The 22,427-nt window shown below is 35.4% G+C and overlaps 1 protein-coding gene across 4 annotated transcripts in view; it reads left to right on the top strand.

Annotated features, from left to right (window-relative positions):
- Positions 1-22,427, top strand: part of TDRD3 (tudor domain containing 3) — a 99,735-nt gene that overhangs the window by 23,393 nt on the left and 53,915 nt on the right. The window contains exons 2-4 of one of the 4 annotated variants that reach the window (XM_065055231.1): positions 11,664-11,827; positions 15,582-15,666; positions 18,283-18,348. Coding sequence is in view for 1 of the 4 variants with exons in the window: in XM_065055227.1 (XP_064911299.1) it covers positions 15,582-15,666; positions 18,283-18,348 (151 nt within the window). In the remaining 3 variants the exon portion in view is untranslated. Of the gene's footprint in view, positions 1-11,663; positions 11,828-15,581; positions 15,667-18,282; positions 18,349-22,427 lie in introns of those variants that run through there. The other 3 variants (XM_065055246.1, XM_065055227.1, XM_065055239.1) reach the window with 3 other exon arrangements.

The raw sequence follows: 22,427 nt of genomic DNA on the forward strand, positions 1-22,427 counted from the left end.
GTCAGTGCTGTAAGGCATTAGCTGGAGTTGGTGTCCAGTTTGGGTGCAGCACCATATGGAAGGTGTGTGGGTGGGAAGAGAGAGAAAAAAATCTTAAGCAGAGAACTAGAGAACAATATGACCTTTTAATGAAAGGCCAAAAGAGTTGAGGCAGTTTAGTTTAAAAAGAGAAGCCTAGGAAATCCAAGGCTTTAAAAAACAAAACAAAACAAAAAAAACCAAACAAACTATGCTCTCCCCTCATACCTCATTTCCTCGAAAATAACTCCTAAACCAAAAACAAGCCCTAGCCTGATTTTTCAGGATTTTTGAGGATGCTGAAATATAAGCCCTACTCCAAAAATAAGCCCTAGTTACAGTTCATAAAAAAATCCATTTAAATAGTGTCTACGCAGCTGTACATGTGAAAAAGTGAGCATCTTCTGGAGTAAAAATTGTGTAAGACCCTGGGAAACAGGGTAGCCGTTGATAATGCTTTAAGAGCAGTAATGATCAAGGTGTGGTCAAGGAATGTATGCCTGACTTCTACACTTACTTCTGCGTATTTAGGTAAATTTATTTTGCTTGTAGGATTAATGTGTGACCAATATGGAAAATAAAAATAGTCTTGAGTAGATAAATTACTATATGATTTATAAGCTAACACAAATCCCATATATGTGAGTGTAATAATACAGCAGTAACACAGAGAAGTTTGTACTATCAAGGAAATGTATTTATGTTGTGGATCTTCTCTGAGAGTATTGTGAACTGCCTATTTGAAAGCTGTCTTGTCATATCGGTCATAAAGCTAATATCTTGCATGCCTTCTTGCATATTGTTACATGAAATCAGCTTACTTTTTTCTGCAGTCCTTCACTTTGAGAGTAAGAAGTGTTTAGATCCATGGGGAGGAAGAAGATTAGGGAAGGGAAATAAATAGAAATGAACCCTTCTCCTATTAAAAGTGCTATTTATGCTTATCTTACAGCCTCAGTTATTTTAGATAAATGAGGAAACACATCATCCTTGTGGGTTAATTGAAAATGTCGACAAATAATGGATATACTTATCATGTCACTATTTGAAGACAAAATGAGCAAAACAAAGAGGAGCAGTCTAGAAAGCAGAGCGTTTAGAGAGATCCTTGCCTTTGTAGCTGTCATTGGTAAGGTGAAATCTCAAAACATTATGTTTTGTGGAAGTTTTTTACCCAGTGTTGATGATAAATTCTATTACTTTCCCTGTATTAGCTTTGAGGTTCAGAAACAATTAATGGACTTCAATAACAAATACTTTAATGATTATTTTATGAGGGGAAAAAATTGGTGATTAACTCATATTTGTGTTTGTTGGAGCTGCTTTTCCTTTGTCTGAATTTTGGTATGATTAATGGAATTCACTTTTTTGCTGCCATGTTTTTTGTTTTTATATGTTTCCTTTTGTTTTGGCAGAGAACTAGTTGTTGTCTGATTGTAGATTTGGCTTTTCTAAGCAGTGGAATGCCAGCCGTCACAGCCTCACTTTCTACCTTGCAATAATAAATTAGCATAAACACTGTAATTGCTGTATTTACCTTCATTTTATAAGCTGGGAAAACATCGTTATAAATTACATGAATTTAGAAGGCAGTAACATCAGTTTGAGTGCAGGAGGAAGAGAGAAACAGTACTAAATTGAATAAAAAAAATGAAATAACCAAGGTCGTTCTGGACCTACATATTGACAAATATTAATATATGCTTATGAAGATGCATCCCAAAATTTGACGGCAAGATAATAACTTAAAATTGATGATATTTTATGCCAAATCAAGTCTTTTTTATGTCATTTTTATGTCATTGGGTTACTGCTGGTAATATTTAATGACTTGATAGCCTTACTATCACCCTTCTCCACATCCTAATTCTAATCCTGCCTGCCTTTTGTATCTGTCTGAAAAAGAGAATGGTTTCTGTGGGTGAAGGGCTTGTGTCTGGTCAAGTTTTTCAGTGCTGACATCCAATTAGAGCCATCAAAGATGGTGATTTTAGGGGTGCTATGTGTCACCAAACTGCAGGCCTCTGTCATTTAGTCAGCTAAGGAGTGGTGGTGATATCTTAACTTTGAATGGCTGAGGGTGTTGGTAGACTGGAATGAATTGCTGTGTTCCTCCCAGGTATTGAGCGAAGCAACCTTAAAAATCCAGCCAAATAAAATATCTAAATATCAATTGCAAAATTACATTCCAAATCTTAAAAGTGGTTATAGAACACTTAGAACTTGTAATTGTGACTGATTCTGGAGTGGGGGAAAGGGGAACGATCAATATTGGTAACACAAAGACTCAATTGCCTACATTTATCTATGCGATAGTTTCTTCCAGATCTGTTTCAGTATTGGAGGCGTTATTGATTCTCAACTCCTTCCCAAGTCGTTAGTTGATGAAAATATGTATTAAGTTCCTGTACAGTAAATTACCACTTCATTAGTTGTGTTGTACATGCTCAGAGCTGGTCTTGGTTAATTCTTGTCTGGCTTTTTAGGGAAAGCTGAGCTTTATCATCTGTCATGTAGTCAGCTTGGTTTTACAGAGGCCACATACCTATCAACTGTTTACTGTCTCTCTTGTAAATATTAGTAGATTAGAACATTAAATTATGAAAGTATTGAAACATTTGAAGGTATATGCCTTGAACCTTTGCTCAGGCAGCAGTACAAACTACAACACTTCATGCTTTCAGAAAGATGAAAAATGTACCACATAAAGTATTAGATGTGTTCTGAACTGGGATTTGGTATCTTTCTCTCTTTACCAGTATTAACAACTGACCTTAAATTTCTCCTGTACTTAAATGTAAAATGTATATGTTATTTGCCAAAGGATTACCAAATCAATTTATAGAAGCTAAATAGCGCTTACTTCGATGTAGGGAAGAAAACAAACCAACCAAACACTGACCTGAAGGGCTCACAACGTAATCTGTGAAATTGTGGCATAATTCCAGTTGAATTTAAAAATGTGGAAATAGAAGTAAATATATATATGTGTGTATATATATATATAAACCCAACATGGAAACATGAATAAAATGCAGTAACAGAAGTCAGCATAACTTTAGATCATATTTTATTATGCAAACATATGGGCTCAGTTTTAAGTAATGTTCAGGTACAGTTGCAAATTGCATTGAGTTTTTGAAATAACAGAAAGGTTGATTGAAAGACATACCTGAAAGTTATCTTAATTAAAACTTTGCTCCAAGAAGAGCTGTAGATCAGGTCAGCTGTAGCTTTGCTGAGCTGTATCTTGAAGATGTTCAAGGCTGGAGGTTCAGCAACTACTCTGGGGAACCTGTTTCTGTGCTGCACTGTATCACCTGTGGTGGAAATCTGTGTTAAAAATTAAACAACTTGGAATTTTCAGCTTTCATAGCTGAAAGTTATGTACAGAATCACTGTTGCGTGGTAATTCTGATGGGATTTTTTTTTTTTTTTTTTTTTTTTTTTTTTTTTTTTTTAAATAATGTCTTGCTTTGGAAACAGATCCTAGTATTCTTTCTGTGTTTTGGACTGTTGTCAAGCCATGGGTTAATGTCCAGAAAATAACCACAACTGCATATTTTTTTTAATGTATGATAACTAAATTAGAGCTCAGGACTCTGCATGTTGTATTACACATTTTTTCTTCTCCTTATGCAGTACTTTGTCTTTATTAATGTTGAAATTTACCTGATGTCTTATCCTGTGGTCACAGAGGTCAGTGAGCTTTAGATTTTGGTGTCATCTAGAACTATGTATCATCACCAGTTGCAACCTTGCTATTCAGTCATTTGTCTTAATGTTTGGGTATACAGTGCAGATCAATGAAATACATCTACTGTTAACTAATCCTCTAGGAGAGGGACTGTTGTATTCATACCCTTGTTTTCCCATGTTTTAGTATGTGAGAAAGTATTTCTCGTTTTTCTTGTACCTTAACAATTCAGTTTCTTTACGAACCTTTGGTGAAGGGTCTTAATCAAAGATACTTCAACAAGTCTTTCTACCCCCTCCTCCCTCTGCTCATTTCTTCATCTTTCAGAGAAGTCTAATAGCTGTGAGTGGGGCATCTTGTATCTGCCAGAAGTATCGCCTTCACCTGAAACCTCACAGGCTTCTCACGAGCCTACAAATTCTGGTCTCTGTTATAGCTTATATGAGTGTGCTCATAAGGGTCTTTATAACTACTAGGATTTCGTGTGATTGCTCCTTTTAAAAATACTGTGTGATGTTTTACCGTTTTCCATTGTTCTGGTAGAGGTGTTGATTTAAAGCATGTCAGCAGTTTTGTATTTTGGCTCTTGTAGAGCTCTTGGGTGAATACTCACTGGTGCCAGTGGGTTTTGTTGTCATTCCTGTATTTATTCTAAGACCTTTTATCTTGTAATATCAGACTGAGAAACTTGCTTAGATAGTTATTTCAACAATAACTTAAGTTTGGAAAGCTTCCAAATATGTGTTGTAGAGATTTTAGAAGTAAATGGCGAAAAAAGAGAAAAGAAAAAAAAGCTTGCATATTACAGCTTGCTTTCTTTATCAATCCTTTTGCTTCTCAGTCATTTATCAGCCTTGTCATCTGTCAGATTTCTTGCATCTGCTTTGAAATGTCTTATTATCTTCTGGAGTATTTTTGGTCAGTCTTTCTTTTGAAGTTGTTGGTTGGTATAATTAACCTCTTTTTTTTTTTTTTTTTTTTTTTTTTTTGAAGCCTGTCTATTAATTTGGGGGTTTTAAATATAAAATTCGCTACTCCTTTGTTTTGCTTAGGCCATCACTAATAATGGCTGTAGAATAGTTTTCTGGGAAATCACAGAAACATGAAATGTGTTTTGTTTGTGTTTTTTTTAATCCTTTCATCATGAAATAGTAATTCCTCACAGTTTAAAAATATTTTAATAGTATCTTAAGTAACTATTTTTTGCTGAGCTTTTGTCTGTTTTCTGGAACTTGATAGCAGCTCATTCTCTCTGTATAAGATTCTGTATGTAACTGTCTGCACAGTTAAGCAAGAGCTATATACATTTTTAATCTTCATAATCAAAAGACATTATGCAGCCACAGAAGCAGGATGAAGTTCTCAGTTTGACTCAGACAATCCCAGTCTTACCTATACATGGTGGAGAAATAAGTGATTCCTGGGTCTGCATTTTGATGTGATTTATATTTACTTCTGGGTTACGGAACTTGGTTGATTGCTTCCAGTAGAGACAGTTACACTCTGTGTCTCCTGTGTTCACGAAGGACTGAAGAAGTAGAAATACGGTCATGGGTGAGATGGGCAGAAGTTCCTTCTAGATTGATGCTAAGCAGCTGGCAATTGCAATCATGTTTTGGGGGAAAATTCTGTTACTTTTCATCCATTCAATCTACTTAATTCTCTACTTTCTAACAAGTCCTTCAGATTTTGACATATTAAATATGAAATATTTATACTTTGTTAGATAATTTTGTAATGTAAGCCACCTGTTAATATATTTATCAGTATAGCTTTTGCAGTTGCTTTAAAGTTGAAAATAAAATGGCTGTTTACTTATGTAAACCTTGAGGGTGCTTACATTGCATATACTCACAGTGCTGCTAATACAATTTAAAAGTATATCACAGATAATACCCTAAAAATACAGGTGTGTGATTTATTGAAACCTACCACATACAGATCTCACAACTTTACTTGTAGCTTTTATCCTATCCTTCAATGGTTTCTAACTCTGTTCACAGTTGCAAATGAAAAGAAATGAGTGTTACAGCATTCAATGAAGGATGTTTAATTTGAGCTTTGTTTGAAAGCAAAAAGAAGTAATATCAGCAGCTGTGCAGCTTTTTCAAAGGGTTCACTCCCTAGACGTTGCTTGTTGGTTCAAGTGGGGCTTCTCCACATGCATTCCTCCCTTTCTCAGTTGCTTGCTTGGAGTGTAACGGGGGGTGTCCCAAAACCATCCTCTTGTAGAACTGTGTCATGAAACATTCTCTAATTTCTAGGATTTCTGACTCTTGTTCAGGGCTTATTGGAGATAGGTAACGTGGCTGTAAAGGTGTTAAAAGTTTTATACTTGGTTCAAGCACAAAGTTTTTCTTAATTTTTTCAGTTGTGAAATGCTTGTGGAAGATATGCTGCCTGCCTCATAATATAGTTTTAAACCTTTTTGTGTTTGTTTATTATATTTTTTTTGTAATAAAATTGCATTTCCAGCAGTAGGAATTTTATGGAAGAAAACAGACTTGCAAAAAGCATGTGTCACACTGCGTCTCACACTGTGGGATGTGCTACTATAAACACCTCACTGACACAAGTGTTGAAATGGCTTAAAATGCATGTTCTCTGTGGAAGAATTTGATGAAGAATATGCTGAAAACTTGCTTTTGATAGTTAATTTTTGGAACAGAATAATTTCAGGGAGGCTGGAGAGAGAAAAAAAACAATACATATGCCAGTAATTAAAAAGAAGAGTGGTGTGTGGGTCTAGGGAGGTGTGTGAGAGTATGATGGACTGTCAGGCTAACCTAATAATAGACTAATACTTCTGTTTGCATGTCAAATTTACTAAAGAATTATTCTAGAACTGTCATTGGTTACTCAAGCTCTTGTATAAAAATAGTCCTTGTCTTTTGGAAATGGATGAGAAGCTGGGTTAGAAAAGGTGACTGAAAAATCGTGACACAAATACAAACTTTGAAGCACTTAAGTATTGAAGGGAGTGCTGGGGTGCCCCCTCTGCCTTTGGTAGCCCCTAGCAGAAACCTTCTTGCCACCAGGTCCTGTCCCAGGACCTACTGACCAAGGTATAAGGCAAGTGTCTTCTTCTAGCTGGTGGTGTTGCAGGAGGAAGGAGAAATGCTGCTCATGAGGGAAAGCAGTTACACCCAGATCCTTCGCCTTTGTGGTGTTGGTAGGAGAGGAAGGAACCGGCTCTGCAGAAAGATCAGAGGGGCTGGGTGGGGAGCAGGAGGCTCCTGAAGGAGCAGCTTGGTGGGTACCCACCTTGGGCTTCACTGTCAGATGCTGGACTAATACTATTTATTGCAATGAAAAAATTTTTGTGGTGTTCGGTATTGCATATGTTTAGAACCATAATGTTCTTAAATTATTGGTCGTTGTCCCATTCCTCCTTTATGTTTCAGGCAGAAATAGCCTAGGAAGCAGCTAATGCATTTATGCATTTACCTTATTTAAAATACTGTTTTTTTTTTTTTTTTCTTTTTGTCTCTCTTCCTCCTGCCCCCCCCCCCAACTTTGCTCTGTGTGTCTGCTGTGTTTTCCTTAGGTCATGATTTCACTGACAAAACAGATTTTACTGCTAGATAATTAACTTATGTTTGCTTCCCACATTTGATAAAAGGAGGGACAGTAATGACAGACATTCTGCTTTTAATATGTAATGCAAAAAAAAAAAAAAAAAAAAATCCCCTTTTTGCTTGCTTTGTTCTAAAAATACGTTTGCTTTATTAGCTGGTGTTTTTATTGAAAGTCAAGTGTCATGGACATCTGAGAGAGGTTTAGGCCTTAAATTCTGTCAGCTAAACGTGTGAGAACTTGAGCTTGGGAATGTATATTTTATGGATTCCTTTCTGGGGTTTCAGCCTGACCTGGGTTGGAGACAGCACTTGAGGAAGTGGTATATTCCCAGGAGGGAAAAGTTTGGTAGCTGTGATGAAAGCTTAACTGCCTGGGCAACAGAGGTGCTGTAGTGGCAGTGTGCCAGTTTTAGGAACGTCAGTAATAAGTTTAAAGGTAGGCATAAGTACCTCGGTGTTTGTTCATCTAAATGCTTACCTAGTTGGCAGCAGAATTCTGTAATTCTCAGTGTGTTTTCTGGATAGTGCAAATAGGTTTTTACTAGTATAATTCCACTTAAAACTTGGTGAGTTTTCAGTAGTGATATAATACAGTACATTGTGTTATTTCAGCAATTTAGTTTTGCATTTTTAAGGAGTGAAATAAGGAAGCAATTTAGATTAAGTTCCTGTAAGGCAACTGTAAAACTGGTTTGACTGTACCAGAAGGAATGGTTACAAATGGTTCACTGTAAAAAGCAGAGGCTGCATGAAGGCATCTTCTAGTTCAACTTTTATTTAATACTGTCATTAAACACCTGGATGATGGAGCATGAAGTGTGAAGCTTAAACACAAGATAAAGCTCCTTAGGAATGCAAAGCTGTGAGTGCTCAGGGTGAGAGTTCAAAGTGATGTTAATAAATTGGAGAACTGATAGGAGAGTGAAAATATTCTTGGATAGCAATAATCATCAGTATAAGTAGAAGACATAGAGGAGGATATCCAGATGCACAAGATACAGAGCAAGATGTACAAGTTGTAGGAACTAAGTCTTCAGATGTGATTGCAAAAAGAAGAGGTACAGTCTATTCTCCACAGATGTGGAGAAAGCAAGAGTCCAGAGATGGCAATGCAGTGAGGTTAGACATTAGGAAAAACTTCGCTTTTCTGAGTGTGAGAATATTAATAGTAAAATTGCCAAGAATGCCACTGAATCTCCATCGTCTCTCCAGACGTTTGCCTTGTGGATAAAGGAACATTTGGTCCTGATTTTGGCAGGTTTTTTCAGTCTTTCTAAAATCTTCTCTGTTCTTTTTCACCGCAAGTTCCATTGTATTTTGTCTGGTAGTTTGTACAATATTACATTTTTCTTTAAGTGAAATAAGTTGAAGGAAACAACAGTGTGAGATGCGTTCCCAGTATTGTTATGTGGGTTATAGGATATGAAGAAACCTTTAAAAGTTGATTTTTTTTTTGTATTTAGCGTGATAATGTTTTAAAGTATGTGGGGGTTTTTTGTGTTGGTGGTTTTTTTTTTTCTTTTTTTAACACTTCTAATGATAGCCCCTCAATAAAATTTGTAACATTGCAGCGTAATTCCTTGAGACAACTGAAATTCGGGAGAACATTTTGAAACCCTGTTAAGAGTACTCCAAGTTTCAAAATAACTAAGACAGGAGATATGGTTCTTCTGTTATGGAACAATACTGGCACCCAGTGGTGGTTTTGTACTAGTGCATGCTTTGAAGTTGCACTTTGTGTTTTGGTTAAAATTGCTCTCTCTTATTGTGGTGTTATCAAGTAAGAGAAATTTGAAAGCTATTTTCAATTTATTTTTACTTTTAAACCTTTATTAGTATGGCATAATTGTTTAAATCTGATTTCTTGATGAAGTAGTGGAAGAAACATTCTGTTTTCTGTGTACATATATTGAAAATAGCTGTAGAAAATTTCCTATAAAATTTCAGCATTGTTTCATGTGGCTTGCACTGAATTACAAGAAGTACTGTTAACACGGTTTGTGTTCTGTGCTAGTATCATAGTGACTTTGTGAAGAGCTGTGAATCTGAAATACATACATTTTATAGAGCATGTTTTTTAATATTGATGTCACTTATTTACTGACTTCCTTGAAGAAAGCTTCTGCTTAATAAAATGTTAATTGTAGAGGTGACTGGAAAAAATGACAGAGTTTTTCTAGAGAAATATAATGCAGGATAGAAAAAAAGATGGAAGGCTGAAGATTCGTGTGTGTGGATGAACTGTTAATTAAAAACAGAGAAAACATGCTTTTCAGGAAAGCTGCTTATGAAAAATGTATTATTAGGAAATAAGTTTACCCAGTAGATTTAATTCTAGAATAAGGCTCTTATTTTAAACCTTTTAAATTGTGTGTTTCTGAACACATGCATGTTTATCTGCAGATTGAGTATTTGATCCAGCAATATAGAGCAGACAAACAAAAATGCATCTTCCTTTGATACCGCCTGTGTCTTCAGAGTCTCAGACATAGGTGGTAATAGTGTAGCAGTACAGAAATCTGTCTATTTAGTCATGTCAGGTGTAATCTGTTCTTGATGAAGTAAAGCAGAAGAAAAAATAAGTAGAGGCGCAGGTGAGATTGGTACTACAGAGATACAGCCCTTAGCAATGGGAAGCGCCGAAAAGGAGAATGTGCCCCTCATAATGTGCGAAAGAGGGTTATTAAATCAATACCATACTTGATATGAAGAAGCAGTGGGGAAACATCTCCGCCTGTCACTGATGTAATATATTTTTCTTTGTATTACAAAAGAACGATTACTGAAATCCATTTTCCTAGAAGCTTATTGTGAACGTTGTGACAGAAAAATTGCATATTTGGATTTATATGTGAATGGTTCCTGTAGAAAATGCTGATTCATTACTAATGGCTTTGCTTTAATGTTTTGTTTGAAGGTAGGTTAAGAATCTGGGTACTTTCTAGGGGATGTTCTGACAAAGGCTGTTGCTAAGAGGACTGTACTGCTACGTGTCTCAGATGAGTGGAGCTGAGAGTGGGGGGAAGGAATAGATGAGATATCCCTCAGGTTTCAGCAAGCATAATGTGGAAGAATTGCAGTAGAAGCATTTATTTTCCTCTCTTCTGGTCTTCTCTCTCTTGAGAATGGTCTACAAATAACCATTCCAACCATTTGCAGCAGTTTTGTGCCTATTTGGCTGTAAACTGATTTTTTTTTTTTCTTTTTAAGTTTGGATTAATGTTCCAAGGCCACAAAATTCCTATGTGACTCTTGCAGCATTACTTGGTGTAATTCATTTGAAATCAATTGAATTGTCTGCATTGCTTCAATTTATAACTTTTGAGAGTGACTTAAAACATGTGCAAGAAAGAAGTCTAGTGAGTACTGTTTTACTTGGAAATTAAAGATACTTGCAATGTACATTATTGTAGCTACCAATTCTCACAAAGTTCATTGTGCTTTTGTGTGTGTGTTGGAGTTTTTCTGAGGTGGTGTTAAACTTTTTTTTAATTTCCTCAAAAATATAATAATCTCTTTGGGATACTTTAAGATTTTGGAGGATAAAGCCAAAAATTAAGCTGCCAGTTGGAACATAGTTGCTTCCTTCTAAGTCTTTCAGGCCCATCTTCTGGAGTAGTATCATATATAAAGGAAATACATTAATTTTTCTCATTGCTGTCAGTTTAAGATGTCAGTGGTCAGCTACTGGCAAGCCTTTGAGTTCTTAGAGAGCTTTGTGGGGCTTGGCTGCCTCTCTATGCTTATCACCCATTTATTTTACCATTTATTTATTTGTTCCTTAAGCAAAGGTGCATAATTCTGAAATGTTTGTTTACTGGAAGGACAAAGGGAAATCTGTTAGCAGCAGCAGCAGCAGCATTTCTGTGTCAGGTTATTCCTCATCCCACCTTGTCTTCTAAAGAAATGGTGGGAACAGCTTGGGATGGAGGGATGAAGAGCAAGAATTGCCAGGGATGCTGGTTGTACAGTGCTGCCAGGTCCCTTTTGGGAACTGGGAGCTTGTGAGCTGCTTGCAGCAGTGTGGTCTGGTTCATGGGTGGTTTAGGATTGCTTCCTGCCCCTTGTGTGGGATTAATGTAATAGGATCACACTGTAGTTCACCTTTTGTTATCGAAGGTTCTGATAGGTCGTAATATTTTGCAAAATGAGCAGAATGGGTAATGTAGATGTTGGGAGGCACTGAAATGAATATAATAAAGACACAGAGCTGCAGAGCTGTTCTATTTGACACTAGAGGAGATTTTTGCTGTCTTTGGTGCTCAGGGTCAGATTTTTTTCTCTCATTTAATACGGAGAACAAAAAGATAGAGTGGCCCTATGCTGTAAAGGTCCTACTGCCAGCAAATCACCTCAAACACTGTGTTCAGTTTTAGGCCCCTCATTACAAGAAGGACATCAAGGTGCTGGAAAATGTTTGGAGAAGGGCAACAAAGCTGAAAAAGGGTCTGGAGCACAAGTCTGAGGAGGAGCAGCTGGAGAAAAGGAAGGCTGAGGGGAGACCTTATGGCTGTCTGCAACTACCTGAAAGGAGGTTTGTAGCATGGAGGGTGTTGGTCTACAGAATAGCAAGTGATAGGTTGAGAAGAAACAGCTTCAAGTTGTGCCAGGGGAAGTTTAGATTGGATATTAGGAAAAATTTCTTCACAGAAAGGGATATCAGGCATTGGAACAGGCTGCCTGAGGAAGTGGTTGAGTCACCATCCCTGAAGGTGTTTAAAAGATGTTTAGATATGATGCCTAGGGACATGGTTTAGTGGTGGACTTGGCAATGCTGGGTTAGTGGTTGGGCTCAATCTTAAAGGTCTTTTCCAAACAAAACGATTCTGTGATTCTATGATTCTTACTAAGAGCAGATAGAAAAGGGGACTCTGTTACCTTCAGAGTGTGGAAAAAAGAATTTAAGATTTAATAATCTGTATATTGTGGGGGAGGGATTATATGATCTGGAAAGTTAATTTTGCCAATTGTAACTCCCTTTTCATACTTGAGAGGTATAGGTCTGTATTTTTCTGTATAAATTTGTTTTAAAACAAAGATTTCCTAAAAATATTGTGGTGGGTTTTTTGTTCTCTTTTTCTTTTTTCTTAAATAATTTGTGAACCTGTAGCAGGAAATATTCAAAACTAAAACTTAAGTAGTTCTTTAGGGAGACTATACAGACAATGAGGAGAAGTTAAAATAGTTTATTTTAAACAAGAACTTTCAGTAAGGTTGTAAAGAAAATCTGAACATATATTTGGAATACTCATTGCTGCAGAAAGTATTTGGTAAAAGAGAGCTATTAGGGCAAAGTGGACAAGACTGACTTGATACACTCTAGTTCCAAGCTTCTATTAAAGAAGGAGAAATCTGTGCTTTGGCTAATTCTGGTGCAATGTGTTTCCTGGTTGTGATTTGTTCCCTGCCCAATTTCTGAACATTTCTGATGAAATCTGCGGTTTTATGTCCTGTTCCACACAAGTAACACCTGATGCTTTACTGGAAAGCTCTGCTGATTTTGTTGCTTTCTCTGTTTAAATTCTTCAGCATAATTTTGCTGACATACTTGTTGATTTAAATCCTTTTTCTTGAAAGTAATTTTGATCCTGATTTTACACATTTAAGGGATTTAAACTTTCATGTAATATCTGTAAAAACCAAACCAAGCAACCCCAAACTATAAAATATCCCCCCCACTTTGATGTTGACAGATTTTGCTTTTTTGAAGACTCTTTTAATAACTGTGTTAATCAATCTTTTGCTGAAAAGGTTTAGTGTTTGCTTAAATCAAACTAACAGGTGTCCCCAATGGCATTTCATGGCTGGTGCCTTTATGTTGGCAGAGATTTCAGTCAGGTGGGCAATGTTTTCTGCTAAGGGCTGTTGCTCAAATTAGCACAAGTCAAAAATGAGTCTTTTTCAATGAGTTTCTCTTTATCCTCTTGTCTCAGAAAACGTACAAAATAATGAGACAAACTCAACTGAAAATTTATATATAAATTTATATATTAAAAAGTTATAAACTGAAAATTTTGACTAAAGCAGAGGGGTATTTTGGAAGCTGTGATTCAGTCTTCACTTTGAAGTGAAAAAGTACAACATGACTCAGTGAATTTTCTGATAGCAGAATTAATCTCATCTTATACAGGGAAAAATTAATTCTAGGTCAGATTGTTTATTTGTTCTTTGAAAACATTATCTCCTTGGTGGAAAACAGTAGTGCTTCCATCTATTACATAGTAGGCTAAGTAACTAAGACCTGCAGTCTTGCTAGCTTCAGTTGAATTGAAGAGTGACTTAGTGTACGTTAGAAGCAGATCAGCAATCTTTGCAAGACTTGCACTCCCCATAACCCATGTTGTTGAACTTATGTTCAATTTTACGCTGAAGATAACAGGAGGTAAACTTGTAGAGTTTATGATGCTGCTCTTTCTAGGAAGTCTGTTGGTGTAATTAAACCTCAGTTGAAGCCTGGAAAGTAGGGTAGTGCCTGTAGGATGTATCTGTTCTAGTTTCCTCTGGCACGGAGTGGGAATGCTGTTCCACTTTACCTTCTGACACCAGCTAATGAGATCTGCTAATTCACAGTGCTTACATGAATCTTCACAGGTCCCAATACTTGAGCTCAGAGTCGCTCAGCTGTGAAATCCTGCATTCCTGTGCAAGCCACCAAATATTGCCACCATATTCTTCTTAAGCATCTGCCTTTTATATAAAAAATAGGGTTATTTCTTCCAATGTTTTTATATATGCTATTTTTTTTTCCATTCAGTATATCTGTGTGTTTGGCATTTGTGTGTGGTGTGGTTTTTTTGCTTGTGCTTTTTTTAAATATATATATATATATATATATATATATATATATATATATATATATATATAAATAAATTATTTTTCTGGTGATGCTGGTCTAGTCCCTTAGGATTTGCTAGATATCAGTGTCTGACCTGAACAGTTGGATCCTATCAAATGTCTGGGTGAGAGCACAGCTGGGATCATTAATTAGTCTGGGAACACTGGCAAGGCTGAAGAGGGTGATGTTAATGTTACCTGGGCTAGAATCAAAAAGGCCTGTCAAGTGTACTTGCCTTCAAATGTTTTGTCTTGTTGATAATTTACACTATGGATGTAATTTTCTTGAAAAACAAGTATTTCTTATTTTCAATATTTCTTAATGTATGTTAAACTTGCTTTCTTAAATAATTCTTTGATTCCTTGGGGAATGGTGGATTCTGGGTAGTCAGCTATTTAAATGTTATTTGGGCAAGCACAGTTTCAGGCTGAGTATCTAGCAAATATCAATTATTTAATGATTGCTGTGATGTATTTAAATAAAATGAAGAGCTGTGCAGAGAAGGCAGGGTGCTAGATATGTAAAAATTAAAGCTGGGCCTTCAGATAGGAAATAGTAGGGAAAATGAATAACAAATGTCACCACTTATGACCACTCAAGTTTTGTTTTTTTAAGTGTTTCTAGGGATTAGAATACATCAGCCCTTTTGAATTCATTAGCTGAATCAGTTTAAAACTTACTTAGTTTCCAGATGAACAAATGCATGGTATGTGCTCAGAATTTTTGCAGAAAGATACTCATCTTGGACTGTCACCATGAAGGTCACAAATGCCATTTCTAAATGTGATTGTGGAGATTTTCTATTTTTTTAAAGCTTTTTTACCCTGTTCGACTATTGATACACTGTAATGTGCTTACAACCTTGTCAATTTCTGTGTAGCCCAGACAAGCAAGAATCCATTTTACAGGATGGCAGTGTGTTATGTGCCCCAGCCCTCAAAGGCTTAACTGTGTGGTCTCTCTCTTCAGAAACAAATGTGGTTGCATTTTGTGTTGTGTGTGGGATGCAGGTTTTTGTTGGCTTGGTTTGGTTTCTTTTTTTAATTGCAAGTTCATTTCATTTTGAAATTAATTTCTTATAATTTGGGGAGGCAGGAACTTAGTGTTGCACTGTTCCACATAATCATCTGTTGCTACTTTGTAAGTAGAGTGCACTTTTTTCCTTTATTTAGAATTATGAAGGAAGAAACCTCTCACTCAATCTCAGTGTAAGGAAATCGATTACATGTCATGTCATGTCAATTGATTCATGTCAATTGATTCATGTTGGAAGGGACCCACAAGGGTCATCGCGTCCAGCTTCTGTCAATTACATCAAGTTATTTTCCAAGTACTTTTAAATCTATGCTTCAGCAGTGCAAAAGATAGAAAGTAAAGACAATCTTATATACAGAAAAAAATATTTGCCTAATGAATCATGTGATATTCTAACATAATTTTTTTTCTTTAACAGGTATCTTTCAGATGAAGGAATTGAGGCTTGCATAAGTTCCTCTGAAAAAGTTAATACAAATGACATTATCCTTGTTGCCCTTAATGTAAGTTATGATTGTGAAAACTTTTTTTTCTAATGTATTATATTAAAAATTATATATCTAATGGTTCAAGTACAGGTTTGTGTGGCTAATTAAGTGTACCATTGTCTGCGTGATTTATATAAAGGGCAGAGTACCTGTCTCTCTCCTTGTGTGTTTGAGTTGTGAACTTTATTTGGAAATAAAACCTATTCCAAACTGTGAAACGTGAAGGTGAAAAATGAACACAGTTTGCAGTAGGAAAGTATTTTTATGTTTATGAAATGTGAATCTAAAATCCAAGTACAAGCAGTAATAAAATAGGAAGTGTTGTGTACTGACAAGGCAATGAAATTGTAGCAGAAAATACTACTTTGTTGGAATGAATAAAACACCTGTACGTAGTTTGAATTCTGGACATGGTACTCCTTAAACGTATTTAAATGAATGGTGATTTTTCCTGTGACGTGTACGTGTTTATATAACTACAAACATGTTATTTTGGTTTACTGTAGAAATTGGAATTAGTAGTCATTAGAGCCACAAAGATGATTAAGCTACTTAATCCATGTATTTGTTACTTATTTTTAATGTATTATGTGAAAATCAGGAGGTAGAGTTTCATCAATTTTATGTTTTACTTGTTTAAAACTTAGTCATCCACACTCAGAAGTTTTAAAGCTTTTACGTGCTGTGTATAGATTTATGTAAAATCTGTCCTTTGTAATAACTATGTGTACTTCCAGGGGGAAAAAATGTACTTGAAAGTATTCTTTCTTGATGAAATTGTAAATGAGAATTGTTAGTAATTATTTTGCCCATCTTTGAGATTCAACCTCTACTGATTTTAAGATGATATGCTGACAAGAGTATCCTTTCCGCTCCTTGCATTTATTCTTTGAAGCATGTGTTCAATCACTCTTATGTATGAATGCACCAATTCATGCAATTAATTTGGAAAGGAAATAAAGCAAAATTATAATGCAAAAATGCAAAGAATATACAACAATACATGCAGAGAATAAGCATTAGGTTTCTGGGTTGTAGTAGCATGCACAAATTCTTTCATTGACTGTTAGAGACATGTTTCAGGCAGAAGAAACCAAGAAGTCAACCAAGTTTTTTAAATTTGTTTTTTGTATGTGTGAATTGCTTAAATAAATATGAAGTAGATATAAATGTAGCTTCATTCCGTCTGATGCTTTTATTTTGTATAAGATCTTGCAAAGAGTTTGTAAAAGTTGTCCACTCCCTGCTGCTGTGATTGCAAAGCATCTTACTGGAGACTTGTCTATTATCTGGATATGGAACATGCTGGAACATTTTATAGGAGCCTGTGTGCTGTTCAGAGATAAATAACTGACCGATGACAGATCATTTCCCTCGCGTGGGCTCAGGCTGAAAACTGAATGTACCTTCTTATCACTTTCTGTGGATCTCTTGTGCAATAGAAAGTGGGTTGAGCGTTTATCCACTGAATAGATACTTGGAGTAAATACACTAAAAACATCAGTACAAGTAGTTTTCTATTTGTAGGGTACCAATGTTTGTCACTGAAAAACTGAATAAAACACTTGTTTACAGTGTTTTAGATACTAAAATATGTTGCTCAGTTCTAGATTAGGATGCTGGAACAATAATCCATTGACATATATTAATGGCAAGTTAGTGTACAAGTTCCAGGAGTAATTACTTTTAACCCTTCTTTTGTAAGTGCTTATGATCATAATAAATACAGAAAGCTTTTAGGTTCACTACAGTAATCTGCACCAGCATGTTCTATTTAAAACAACAGGTTTATTTCAAGCAAAGGAGTTTAGAAAGCATAGGTTTTTAAGATGCACTGCTGTGCTTTATTTTTTTTTCTTAACAAATGTAAATGGACTAAAAGCCTTTACACATTGTAAAGTCTAATTAGTTTTTACTCCATTTCCTAATTTCATGTGCTGCACCTTTTAGCCATCCAGTGCATCCTTTTGTCACATGTCACCCTGATTGCTATGCTTGTCCAAAAAACGTTAGGTGGGATAAGTGCTTTTGTGGAGATTTGTTCCTTTGATCATAGGAATTCTTCAGTTCAATGTTGTCAGTTGCCATGCTACACAGTTGCTGAATAATGTTATTTAGCTGTCTGCCTCAATTCTCAAAGAAGTAATCAGACATTTGAGTTAAGAAGCATTTAGTGGAAGTATGATGTAACCTTTTACTCCAGGTATAATTACAAAAATCATCCCAAACTTTTATGAAGGATTTGTGCATGTAAAAACACACAAAGTAAAAATGCTTTTCTCTAAGTGCCAGATGGAGAGCAAAGAAATTAATTTACCTATATTAAACCTCAGAGTTGTGTCAAATAAACATTATTTTGTCATTTTATCTACTAAAGGCATTTTAATTATCTTTGAAAATGTGCTTAAAACAAGAGTATCTTTTAAAAGGCAAAAGAATTTCTTTTGTAAGCTCCTTTAGTTGATTTTTATTTTTTTTTCCATCATATGCAGTTATAGGGAGGGGGGTTTTTCATAGTCTGTAAATAGTTGCCGTTGTAGAAGAAATACCCTTCTTTTTAATCTTTTATTATGATTTTTTTTTTTAAACAGGATATTTTAGGTTAATATTTTTCTTCTGTATTAATTTCAGACAGATTTAAGAACGATTGGCAAGAAATTCCTCCCCAGTGACATCAATGGTGGAAAAGTGGAAAAGGTAGACAATATTTTTACCTCACTTTTTCTATGTTCTGTGATTACTGTGTGATAACAGCTTTCTATGCTGCACCTGTCTGGTTTTGTCATTATTTCACATACAAAAGAACCCAATATTTGAGTATATTATAGGATAAATATATTAACATATTATTTTGTCCACTAGGCTTCCTGCAGAGAGGACTCTTCTATTTCTCAACTTTGTACTGCTTAAATAAAGTGAACAATCTTAGTAACTTAAGTTACCACTCAAAAGTAATTTAACCTATTTGATCATGACATGGTATCAGAAGTTACTTTTTTCTCCTCCTTTATTTTTGGGAGGGCAGTCAAAGCAGGTTATGAATAAAGCAAAGCAGCCGTATGATTGTGATACACGTTGATGCTGTATTACTTTGCTTACTGATCTACAGTATTACAGCTATAGACTTAATGTAATTTTCCTGTGACTATGTATCCTATAATTTATGTGGATAAACCATGTTAGATGGTTCTGGAGAAACTTTTCACTACTGTTGAAATTCCAATAGTGATAAATCATGGGGTGTTGTTTTTAGACAGTAAGATTGATAAGAAAGGCTGTTAAGAACTGTTAGGATTTTTTTTTTCTGCTGATGCTACTGTCTAAATGGAACAGTGAGTGCTGCAGACACTTTCTTCTACAAGAACAACAGCAGGAACGTTGTTGTTAGATGCGAAAAGCCCACTTGAGAGATAGTGTATTGCAGGATCATAGCTTCTGGCCAGGCAGGATTCTATGCATGCAACACATTGCTTAATAAATTAACTTTCTGGGAAAAGTTTTATTAACGTGGAGCTATGTTTTTTGCAGGTATTAGTTAAAAAAAAAAACAAAACTGGTTGTTTACCTGTTTAGGTTTCTGGATAACGTGCTCTTCAAGATATTTCAGTGCTTAAAAAATTTTTGTACCACCTACAAAAAATTGATTTAGCCGTTCTTTGTATCTATGATTTTAATATTTTTCTTCCTCTTCAGTATCCTGTTTCTGAAATACAGCAAACAAGCAAAATAATTGCTTTTTATGCCATGTTTTTATGCTGTTTTTTTCTCAGTTGCTTAATTGGAGTCTTACTGAATTTTTCATTTCAGATCATGTAATATTCACGATGTCTGAATTTATTTGGTTAAATGCAATCCTTCAGAGTGTGAAGGTTTTATGTGTGGTAATGCTTGCTTTATTTAGTTATGCTGTTGAAACATTATTTCAGTTCAAAATGGCTGTAATTGTAGTGTGTTTTCAGAGTCATTAATATCCTAAAAGCTTTGATGGACACTATGTGTGAGAAGCTACTTACATGCTTCAAAATGTTTGCTTCTAGTTTAACTGCTCAGGTCATCACTTGGGTTTTTCAGGTGTCTCAGCTCAAACAAGTGAAGGTGCAATTGTGCTGTTTGTTTCCACAAAATATAAAACCTCTGCAGAAAAATGAGAGATGTGTGCTTGAAAACTGGTGGTTAGTGCTTTGAAATACCTGTGAGATAACAGCTACCCTTTCATGGGGAAAAAACTTCTGCACTTGTAGACACACAAATACTTTTGTATTTTATAAAACTGAACATTTCAGAAAATGAAAAAGCTGGAAAGGTGAGGAAAAAAATCCAATTCTAGTTTAATTTTCAAGGATCCCTATTAAACTTGCTGCTCTCCCCTCAGGGTATGTTCTGCTTTTTGTTACTGTGTGTCCTTTTGAGGGTCCTCGTTTGTCGTACTGGCAATACAAAACAGTATATATGTAGGATCCTAAATAAAAAGACAAAAAATAACTGTTACTGAATAGGATTTCATAAATTTCTGCATGGGATTGTCTCACAGTTGATGGAGATGGAAGACTGGATAATAGGACTGAATGCTGCAGGAATCCAGTCCTATCCAAACTTTCCTTTTGAAACTTGGTTTGAATCAAGTTATTTCTGTTTCCCAGATTGTCTGAAGGTTGAGAGAGATCAGCGCTTACAGACTCCTTCCATTTTTAATGGAAGGAAAAGGGTATTGTTTGTTTGTTTTTTCTCTCGTATGTAATGACTCCTGACAACAGCAGCAGGAATTGCAAGAAGCTGGAGGAATCAAGCCAGGACAGAAGGAAAACATGCCCCCTAGTGGTCTTGGTTAACATCAGATGTTTGTTTAACAAATAGCATTTATTAAATCATAGGGACTTACATATCAGTATTATCAAGTAGCCAAGATTTTTTTACATGTGAACATCAAGTAAAATTTAGTTTGATCTGACTTTAATCAACTGTCTTTATTTGGATCATACATTGTAGAAAATTATTCTAAAAAAGACCCCAACAAATATCCGTAAACCATTTGCTGCAGGATAATAATCCTCCAAGTTTTGAAAAGAAGTAATGACTGCACAGAAAAAGTCCGTGTTTGAGAAAGATTCTTACTTATAGTTTTTAGCCCAGACTTTTAGATAGTGTATTAAATCTTTGCTTTCTTAACTGTAGTGTTTTCTTTTTTTTTGAGTAACATAAACAAAATCTGGCTATTTAATAACTGCTGGTATTTAGCTTGGAATATATATGGATATTTTATATTACAGAAACTATGTGTTTATAAAGGAGAGTATTTGCTTTATATAAGTAAAGGATATGGTTGGGATAGGAGTGACTCCTTAATGTGATCTCTCAGAAAACAGTCACTTGTGGTTCAGAAACACTTCAGGAAACAATAGAAATTATATATTACTATTGTTCCTCTCATCCAAGACTAGGATCGGTTTTATTTATGTCTTGAGAACACATTATATATTTCCATCTTGCATAGAAAATAACTTTTATTTTGTAGTGTTAGTGTAATAGGCAAATATTTGCATAAAAGCTGGCTTAGAGTCCTGGTGTAAAACAACATGGGTATTTGACCGTTATAGGTAGTTCTCAACTTCAATCATTAATACACAGAAATGTTTTATTCACTCATTTGTATCTGTGTTTTGTATGGATTAAAAAAAAAAAATATTACCAGCCTTAACCACAAGATGGCCACATTTGCATAGTATTTGAAAAAGCTGAACCCACATATTTCCATCTAGATGACTATATGCCATAAATATAGGTTAAGTATTTTAATGGAATAAAAATGCAAAGACGACTATATAGTTATAATGTATAATTTAGTAATGATGTTATGTTCAAGGCATAACTCATTTTCTCTTGAGTATTTGCATTACAATGGAAGCATTCATTTCATGAGCATTCAGAAAGGATTTAATTTCTGAGCTCTGAGAGTTGCTTTTTGAGTACTGGCAGATTGATGGCAAGCAGTTAAAACATAAGTTGCCAGGGATTCTAATTCCTGTTCAGGCTTACTCATATGCTTCCTGACTTCCATCTAATTACTTTACTGCAACTAACTGTGCTTTGTTGCCTTTAAATGCCACTTCTTCTGCAGATTTTGGTTTCCTACAGGCTTTTTTTTTTTTTTTTTTCTTAGAAAATAAAGGGGGTGGGAATGATCAGATATGCTGTTCCAGTTACAACTGATCTGCATTTACCAAAACTACTGCAGTCTTGAGGTGCTCATCTTCACCTTCCAGTGAGAGTGATTGCTACATCAGATCTCCTGATGTAACTGCGCTTGAAACTGCCTGTGTCAAAAAATATCCTACATAATTTTAGCCACTTGCTTATTTTTTTCCAATTGAGATGATTTTGACAAGACTATGAGTGCAGTAATACTGACAGATCAAACTGAGACATAGTCTTTTTAGAAACGGCTGTTTGGCAGCTTTACGTAATCTGTGGGCCTTGAGCTCTTCACCTTGATCAGTGTTTTGATTGTGTTCTTAGCTCCTAATGCCTATTTCAGGAGCTCTTAAAAAGGCATGATTACTTCTGTGTTTTTGACAAAAAAGTATGTAATGTTAGATATAATCTACATTTTTGTGAGAGGCCTACTGGTTTTTGGTTCCGGACCAGTTTAAGTGTGTGAAAGCCTCTAGGAAGACAGTGCCATAGCAATCTTGAAAAGAGTAGAGTATTGTCTAGTTGCTATATTGCAAAACTTGTTGAAAATAGATAGGAATTGGACATGGTTTAAAATTTTATCTCTG

Source organism: Columba livia, chromosome 1 (genome assembly GCF_036013475.1).
Source record: "Columba livia isolate bColLiv1 breed racing homer chromosome 1, bColLiv1.pat.W.v2, whole genome shotgun sequence".
NCBI lineage: Eukaryota > Metazoa > Chordata > Aves > Columbiformes > Columbidae > Columba > Columba livia.